The 9328-nt window shown below is 30.4% G+C and overlaps 1 protein-coding gene across 3 annotated transcripts; it reads right to left on the bottom strand.

Annotated features, from left to right (window-relative positions):
• Positions 1 to 1451: 1451 nt before the first annotated feature.
• LOC132606326 (two-component response regulator-like APRR2) lies at positions 1452 to 8952 on the bottom strand. 3 transcript variants are annotated; one of them, XM_060319780.1, is made up of 4 exons: positions 8681 to 8952; positions 5316 to 5797; positions 3835 to 4384; positions 1452 to 1989 (listed from the first exon to the last, which is right to left on the bottom strand). In XM_060319780.1, the coding sequence occupies exons 2-4, from the start codon at positions 5538 to 5540 to the stop codon at positions 1946 to 1948; spliced, it is 819 nt and encodes a 272-aa protein (XP_060175763.1). In that variant the 5' UTR covers positions 5541 to 5797; positions 8681 to 8952; the 3' UTR covers positions 1452 to 1945. The 3 variants fall into 3 exon arrangements, with proteins under 3 accessions (XP_060175763.1, XP_060175764.1, XP_060175765.1); XM_060319781.1 differs by lacking the exon at positions 8681 to 8952 and adding an exon at positions 6426 to 7092; XM_060319782.1 differs by lacking the exon at positions 3835 to 4384 and having other exon boundaries at positions 1453 to 1989.
• Positions 8953 to 9328: the final 376 nt, after the last annotated feature.

Genomic DNA, 9328 nt, shown 5'->3' with positions numbered 1-9328 from the left:
CGGAGCCGAGCTTTAATCACAAACGTAGAGGTATGGAAACTTGCGGCTCACCACTTGGAGTGAAGACTCCTTAGTATGCGGAAGACTTGCGGATGAGAGCTTTTCTCTGTATTTTTCTTCATCCCTTTTGGCTTTATGAAGGCCCCTATTTATAGTTGTAAGGGAGAGCTAGGGTATGTATATGATTGGTTGAACCATGTCATTTGAATACATGGCGACACTTGATTGGTTCTTATATTGACTTGGCATGCTACATCACTTGTGCACGTGGTGTGATTGTATTGGTCCTTGACTTGACTTGGCGCGTCATGTCTTTTGACACGTGGCATGGACCTTGGGCTAATAGAGTGGACACATTATTTGAAGACCAGCTCAATGGACTAAGCCCAATAAAATTAGACTTTACTTTAAATCCATGTCTTGGACTTAAATAACTTAATCCTCATTCGGACTTGATATTTCTTGAACATGAAAATTTATCCAAATTAAATATGGATCAATTCCACAAAATTCATATGCCTACAGACTCGTCAACTTAAATATAGGATAAATATAACGGAAATATACACGCTGAGAAAACTGAAAGTGCTATATTTATGGAAACAAAATCTATTCCAATTTAAATTAAAATCAGTTTTTAATGTTCCCTGATTCACACAAATATCCTTCCATTCCGTATCTGATCTCATATCTCATTCAAACAGCTAATAAGATGTTATGTTATATTAGTGGTTTAATAAGATTTGAAAAGTCTACTCTATATAAACTGATTTGACCTTTTGTTTTGGATTTATGTTTTAATAGTTGTATTTCGTATACATTTTGGCTATATTTTAGTTGCATTTTGACTGATCTGTTAGATACTACTTATTCATACTGTTAACTATATTTCATATATATTTTACATATATTGGGAGTGTATTTAGATGAAATTTTAACTTCTGTAACACGCTGTACAATAAAAGTGGACTTATGGAATATATCTAAGTTATATTTGCTATATATTTCGACTGTATTTAAATGGTTAAATATACTACAAAAAAAATTACAGTTATGGTGAAGAACAATAAACACGAATTAACTGAAGAAACATGTGAAAAAAATAAACAATACAAAATATACTTAAAATGCACATAAAATATAGATCTGGTTAAGTCACAGATCTGTAATAACTGAACTAAAAAATACAAACGAACTAAATATACTGAAAATACAACATAAATTTATAGGTTAAATACACGGTGAAACGTAAAAATCAATATAGAATCTTACCTTTTTTGGGAATTAGATTTGAATTATGAGTGAAATTAATAAGTAATTAATTAGAGATAAACAAGGAAGATGAACTATTATAAAACTGATTTGAAATTGGAGTAAATTAAGGGATATTGGGCATAATGGCATGTATTTAGAGGGATAGGAGAGAGGGATGTGTTTTCTTTTGCTTAAATTTAGAGGTGTGGGAAGTTATCAGATGAGTGGTAAAAAAGTGGTAGCTATAGGAAGTAAATATATTATATTTTAGCTACTAAATATAATTATTGTAAAGTTTAATTATGTTCCATAAATAGATAATAATATAAGTTATGTCAAGTAAATTTTAGTTAACAAAATGCGAGTGTAATTACGCTGGGCCTTGTAAATCCAAGTACAATATCATATGGATGAAGCTCCATCCCACAATCTCCTCCCTTCTTCGAATAAAATGATACATATCTTACCTCTTATTTATCAGGTAAAAAAAAACAGTAACAAGCTCTCCTTTTGCCTTCCATGAGGTGGAGCTGTAGTATTCTCTTTTCCTTCCCCCCAACCACGATGTAATATAAAAAAATTAAAAATGAAATTACATAGTTTTCAGAAATATGCAATTTTCACTTGAGAAAATAACTCTGGCTATGCAAAGAGCCCTTAGACTGTATTGGATCATCAGGTTGATGTTTTTTCAGGAAGATTTGCTATTCCTGGAAACTGGACACTCGGTGCTACCTGCATATATAGGTTTAAGGTAAAATATATAGGAGATTACGGGTGTGTTCGGTATGATGAAAAATATTCTCTTGAAAAAGAAATCAGCATTGAGTTGTCAAAAGAATACTATTTATGAAAAACTTCTTTCACCAAAAGGGAAAATGACTTCTTTCTATTTTAGGCTAAAGTCATCTTCTCTAACAATTCTCCTAATTCTTAATTTCATATGATTGTCTTAACCAACACTATATATATATATATATATATATATATATAATAAACATTTTTTTTCTGCAAATATTTTTCATTCTCCAAACAAACACCTAAAACTATTAATTTATCGTAAGAATATAAAAATATATTAGTCATTTTCTAAAAAATATTTTTTGAAAAGAACTTCCATCATATCAAGCGCATAGATCGAATAAATAAAGAGTAGCCTTGTGTCATTTTAAAGTTAGAGCACTAACTTGACCATCAAAGTAAACTTGATCAAACTCACTGCCACGTTCATTAGGTAGGTTAGCACTTGGAGGTTCAAGATTCTGGAAGAGATTGAAATCGAAATACACATCATAATTTTTCCTTTTATTTGAATCACTTCTTTTAGTATCACTCGAATATGATGTTGCCATAATATTGCTTGGGTCAGACATGCTTTGGTCACCAATATATTGCTGGAAGTTAGCATTTATTGCTCCCGATCCATTCAAAGTCGCATTTTCAGTATTTGTACCGAATATTGTAAGTTGGTATTTTACCAACTTATTTCTTCTTTAATCTTAGATTGTTGTTATGTTTTGATTGAGAAAATAGTGCATTTAATGTCGTTTACTTCCATTTTATAGGTTTATATGATTGAGAAGATCGTCGGAAGAAACCAAGTGAAAATAAAGTCAAAAAGAGGCCAAACTGGACAGTTTTGCAAAAATTGTCCAGTGCAAAAACAGGGCAGAATTGCAAAAAAACGAAAATGAGGGGCTTTTTTGGTCTAATTTTGAGTGGGAAAATTTTGGGACTACAAAAGCAAAACTTGAAGGCATTATTTTTCATCTTTGGCATAAACACACAAGTTTTGGAGGCTAGGGTTTACACCACACTTTGAAGTTGAAGATTTGAAGATTTGGTTGAGCACTTTCTTGAACCTTTACTTCATTTCTTTAATTTCTTGCTTTGTAATGAATATCTAAGTGTGTAGTATTTCATTTCTATACTTGAACCTTGTTTATGGAAGTATACATTGTTAAAGTTTGGATTGAAACTCTTGTTTTGCTTATGTATTGAATGATTTTTATTTCTAATGAAGTGGGTCTTTGTTTCTGTAATTAATCTTGTTCTTTAATGTTTCTTAAGGGATTAGCTAACCCTAAGACTCGCTCATTTACTTTGATTGAGCTAGGAATAGGATAGTTACTTGAGGTTAAAATTGATTGTACCTAATATCACACTCTAAGGCTTGGAAAAGCTTAGAGTGAAATTCATTGATTTGGTTGGAAGACTTTCAATGAGATTTTAGAAATCATTATCTATTAACATAAACCCGCTCTTAGTTGTAAAATCGTGAAATACATTGGATCGTTATTTGAGCATAATTTCTTTTGTATCCATACTTGTGGTCATTGATTATTTTACCCGCTTTCTAGTTAGTTTTATCTTTGTTAGTTTTTAAACCAAAAATCAAATATTGAAAAAGTGTTTGGCATAGCTTAGTTGGTGATAATTCCTTACTTGTTTAAATCGTCTAGTATATTGTTCCTAGTGGGATCGATCCCGACTCATAGTTGGGTAAATTATATTGCGACAACCGTGTACACTTTCTCTTTGAGGAGTGGATTTGGATGTTATCAAATATCATTGCGTTACCTGAATATGTTGTTACATGGGCCTTATCGACATTCAAGTTGTAGTCATTTTGAGCATGATGATCCCCACCGTTAAACACCAGCCCAAGCATATAATTAGTGGTTCCAATAACTGGGTCTTGTAGTCCTTGTGATCCCAACATTTCAAATAATGGGCCATGTTGTTGTATCCCACCACTAACATTATTTTGTGCAGATAGAAATGGGTTATTATATGGGCTGCCAATAGTGAGGTAGTAGGGATCAACTTGAATTTGTGGGTGATAGACCTGCTGCTGAGTTGAACTCTCTCCTCTAGCAAAAATATCATTCGTATTAAATGGTGTATATGGATACTCTGGGCCTCTTCGGGTTTCTGGGCTATGTTGTTGTTGTTGTTGCTGCAGATTTGTAACATTTATCTGGAGATGAGGCATTATCTGGAGACGAAGCATTGTCCCAATTTTTCTAAAGCTACTTCTCTTTTTAGAAGCACTTGAGGATCCCTCACCTGATGGGTGATGAATAGATTTTCGATTTTCTAGAGCTCTCCAAGTGTCATTACGACATTTCTGAGATGTGTTACAGCAAACAAAAACAAAAAAAAAAACAAAAAAAAAAAAGACAAGTTATACATTTGTCCGATCAACTAGAAATAATTATATTCGCTAGCCAAATATTTCAAAAAAATATACACTATTATATTATGTATTAATATATTAAAAATAAATTTACATTTGCCGGCTACTATTCTTGTGGGTGAATATATGCACCGTAAAAATCCCAAAAATAAAAGGAGAGGTGGGTTGAGAGTATTTGATAAGACGAAAGTCATTTTTAGTAGAAAATATTTCTTGTAATTGGTAATCCGTGAACGACAAATATCTTTTAAAAAAATATAATTAAAAATTGATAATAATATTATTGAATTGAATAGTGTCCTTATACAATTCTTGAATGCTAGAGATTGTCAATAATGTTTAAATATTTGTCGGGGGAAGTGATATGAAATTAAGATTATCGTAGTTATAACAGAAATGACTTTCGTGATCATAAGTGAAGGAAGTCAAAATCAAATCATTTCTCTTGTAACAAAATACGAGAATATGACTTCTTTATAAAAAAATAAAAAAATAAAAAAATTGAAAAAATGACTTTTCTTGTACCAAATACACAAATGAATAAATACATTTTACCACTTCGAAAGTTTCAGGAATGCACCTGGAGATGGCTTTCAACTTGTCTCTTGGTAAGACGAGGCACATTCATCACCTTAAGAATCTCTTTTGGGTAACATCTTATAGGTTAATTTCATAACAATATAGATTTAATTTAATTTGATATCCTTAGATCAAGCAGACGTTACTTGTAATTAAATACAGTGGTTGCTACACCTTAGTTTCAAGCAAATTAGTGTCATCTATATGTATAAATTCTCATGGAACATATCGCTCCTATAAATGAATTGTAAAGAGAATTTAATTAATTGTGAAGTAAACTTACTTCCTTCACCAAGTTGTTGCACAACTTCCATGAATTTTGTATGAAGATCCATAGTCCATTCTGTGCAGACCTTTCGTCTAATGATTTCATTAACGCTGCTCTGGTTCTCTCCTTCATTAGTCTCTTTTGTGTTATTTCTACCCCTCTTTCTCCAAAGCTTAGATTTTTCATTTGATACGACATCGTTCTCAGCCCCATAAATATTATTGCTCCGTTCCTCAACATTAGGGATATTCCTCTCTCCTACTGGTTCTTCATCTCCAATAATGTTATTGTGATCCACATCAGCAGCATCACCAATATTCATCTGATCTCCATTTTCTTCTAATTCTTCTCTTGCTTTTTCCTTTTGCATCTTTTTCCCCAATACAATTGCCATAAGTATTTCATCATTTTCTCGTTTAGTGGCTTTTGTAAGTAAAGGTGAGCCCCATCGTTCAAAGCCTTCTTTGCTGAGAGTGCATTGTGTTCATCACATACAACTGCATAATTATTTCGAGAAGCTAGCATTAGAATCAAAATATATTGTAAACATTATGTGATATTTAATTTCTCGTATATTCATTATATTTTTCCATTATAATAGTAATGTTTTAAAACAATTTTATCATATCACCGCAATAAAACAGGAATTAGCGATGGTAACGATAGAGTCAAGATTTTCAGTAAATGGAGTAGAGATATAAAGAAGTAGAATACGCAAAAAAAAAAAAAAAAATATATATATATATATATATATATATATATATATATATCAAGAAGATTCAACATATAATTTTTATTTATCTATCTACGCAATGTAGTTTTATCAATGAACATGTTCAATTTGACACCCCTTACCCTAGGATGGCTCCACCTCTAAGCGACAAACAACTTCTATTTCTAAACCACAAAATTACGTTAGTAATTCTATCTAATGATGGATTAGTGGCGGATTATCTTAAAATCGTGTTAGGTACAGAATATTTAATGACGAATTTCGTAAAAAAAAAATTAATTTTTTATAAGGATATTAATTAAAATCACTAATTTGACCAAGTAAAATATTAGAGTCACGTATTAAAATATTATCCTTGTCATAGGTGGAAGAGTACTAGAATGAATAATTACATAGTGAAATGATATCCAAGGCCACAGCTTGAGCCAAAAGTTGAAAAGAAGGCAAATCACGTAAATGGACATTGATTATCATAACATTGATTTTTCCCTTTCCTTTGGAGAGGATGGACATTGCTTCCAAAGCCGTATCAACTACCGTTATTGTATCAATGCACTTCGAAAGTCAGTGAAGAAGAAGAAAGACAATATATTGTCCCCAAAATTAGTTATCACGAGGGTCTATTTGTTTCTCTTACAAATTCAATTATTAATTTTCATGTTATATTTGTTACGCTTTAATTAGTTTATGAAATCACACAAAATCAATATATATTTTAATGAATGTATGGAATTTGACATGTTCACAAATTATATATTATTTAGAATAAATAATGGAATTTTAAAAAAATACTGAAGATCATTTAGGAATATATTATTTAATAATGTATTTAGAATGACATGAGGACAAGGGATCACATACACAAAAAATTGAGATAATTTTATTTTATGGATATGCTTTTCAAGAGTTTTTTTTTTTTTTGAAACATATGTTTTTCAAGAGTTAGAAAAGAGCCAAGAACAAATTTCTCAATAAAGTTTAGTTATTCTCGTTTAATTTATCTATTGTCCGAGCAAAAATCTTTGAAATGTGACATCAATAATATAACTATATATATATATATATTAAGTGTGATAATAAAAGTACCAACTGTTATAAGATAATAAACTGACAAAAAGAGTCATAAATCTTTTATAGAATACTGAACCGCAAATTAAAAGTAGCTAGCAAAGTAACTCAACTCAAAATGATTAACACACCTTGGACAGGAAATAATCAATGAATACTAAACAAAGTAATCGAGAAACCAAACAAAAAAAATAAGGAAAAAGATATTTTAAAAACGCCTAAATATACTGAAATTGACAGTTATACACCTTTTCTCTGCGGGGTAAAATAGTTCAAGAAAATTCCCGTTTTAGGCTAATTTTCGTGTAAGATAAATATAGTAGTATTCACTTTTTCTTTTCAAATATTTTGAAAATGGTCTAATGTCCTTACAAATTAAAGTAGAGGAAGTGATTGAATGACCATTAAGGTCGAACCAAAATTAAAAATAATACTTTGGCAAGCAGCCATTGAAGATGATCCAAATTTTTATTATTATATTAAGGAAAAAACAATAAAATTGAAATATTTTAACATTCAAGGCACGTGCCATCAAAATGATGAAATAATAGGTGTACATTACAATAAAATAAACTTATTTAGGGATGCAAGTCTCTCTCTCTCTCTTTTTTTTTTTTTTTGAATTACAAATGGAAAAAGCTCCATGAAATTAAGAAGACAATTTTTAATCAAATAAAGACAATTTTTAATCAAATAAAGAATATAGAAAGGAAATGTTTTCTTTATGAAAATTAGGTCTCCCACATTTTTCATCTACATCCAATAAAAGACAACAAAAATTATCTTGAGGTCAATAATAATGGTAGTCATATTGGTTCTTATCACGTTCTTCTCTTGCTCTTGTTCTTCCCCCTTGTTACTCTAATCTTGTGCCTCCACCACTCAAACGATTTTTTTTAAAATGATAGATAAAAAAAACAAAGAACTACATCTCCAAAAATTATTTTGAGGGATTCAATTAATTTTTTCTTCCAACTCTATATCACTATATTTTCTAAAAAAATAAATTATAGCACCCAGAGGCTGATTCTATATAATGAGAAAAAACGATGGTTCAAAAAGCAAACAATGAAAAACACGGAAGGTCCAAAATGAAAAATAAAACAATTGAAGGGTAAAATAGGAAAGTGAAATATCAAATCCCTAATTTTTCTTGACATATCCTAAGCAATGTCGGTTCCCCTATCTTGTTCGAGCTGCCGGCGACCTACTCTATGTCACTTAAAAATCATATACATCGTTATGGAGGAAGCTAACCGAGCGTGTGACATGCGCTTATAGCAAGAACAAAAAGTAGAGAATCTAATTTGGTTCTTTATAATCACAAAAAAAAAAAAAAAATTATTAACTTGTAAACATCATAGACAAGCATAGAAATAGCGTTATGACAACAAAGGAAAGAAACCCAAGATTTAAAACATAAATGAACTCTAAAAAAGATTGATGTTAAAATCACAAATGATATAACAAGCCATAGATCAATTGAATCTCTTATAAAAAGGAAATCACAGAGAATTTAATTATATCAAAGAAATAAACGTTATAAATTTTATATATTTATCGAGATGACCATTTTTACCTTTATATTCATAAGACATTAGCAAATCAACCATCTCAACAACAAACTCTTTGTTAGGATCAACCAACATCACACGAACTTCTTCTATCATACCATAAGAACGAGTTGCCATTGGATTGTATTTTCCTTAGCAGTTTAAGAATTTTCTTCCTCGGACGTAACGAGGAGGAGGTAACAAGGAGGAGATTCAGAGATAATAAAAAGTTATAAAATACTAAATTTATCAGTGAAACACTCAACTCTTTTGACAGATTTTTTAATTGAAGTTGTAATGAGGCATGCACTTTCCCTTTGAAGCCTCTTTATATAGGATCCTTTACTGGCTTGTATGCATTTTTAGAGTTGACTATACTAAAAAAAAAATTACATATTTGACCTATGAAATTTTTTCTTTTATTTTTCTTTCTTGAGTGAAGATAAAGATATACTTTTTGTCTTCTTTTTTTCTTTTCCTTTTAGGGGTTTAGAATGACAGGAAATGCATTCTTGAAGAAATTATTTTTCAATGTTTAGTTACTTAATTAAATGTACTTTCTAAGGAAACATTTTTCAATTATACGAAAAAATGATTTGTGTCACTTATGGGATCTGAGTGAGTTATTTTCATTTAAGAAAGATTTTAAGTTTGACCAAAGCCAACATCGGTCT

The sequence above is a fragment of the Lycium barbarum genome, chromosome 8 (assembly GCF_019175385.1).
Source record: "Lycium barbarum isolate Lr01 chromosome 8, ASM1917538v2, whole genome shotgun sequence".
NCBI classification, from domain to species: domain Eukaryota; kingdom Viridiplantae; phylum Streptophyta; class Magnoliopsida; order Solanales; family Solanaceae; genus Lycium; species Lycium barbarum.
The sequence above is the reverse complement of the archived record's forward strand: the minus strand, read 5'-3'. Positions and strand labels throughout refer to the sequence as shown.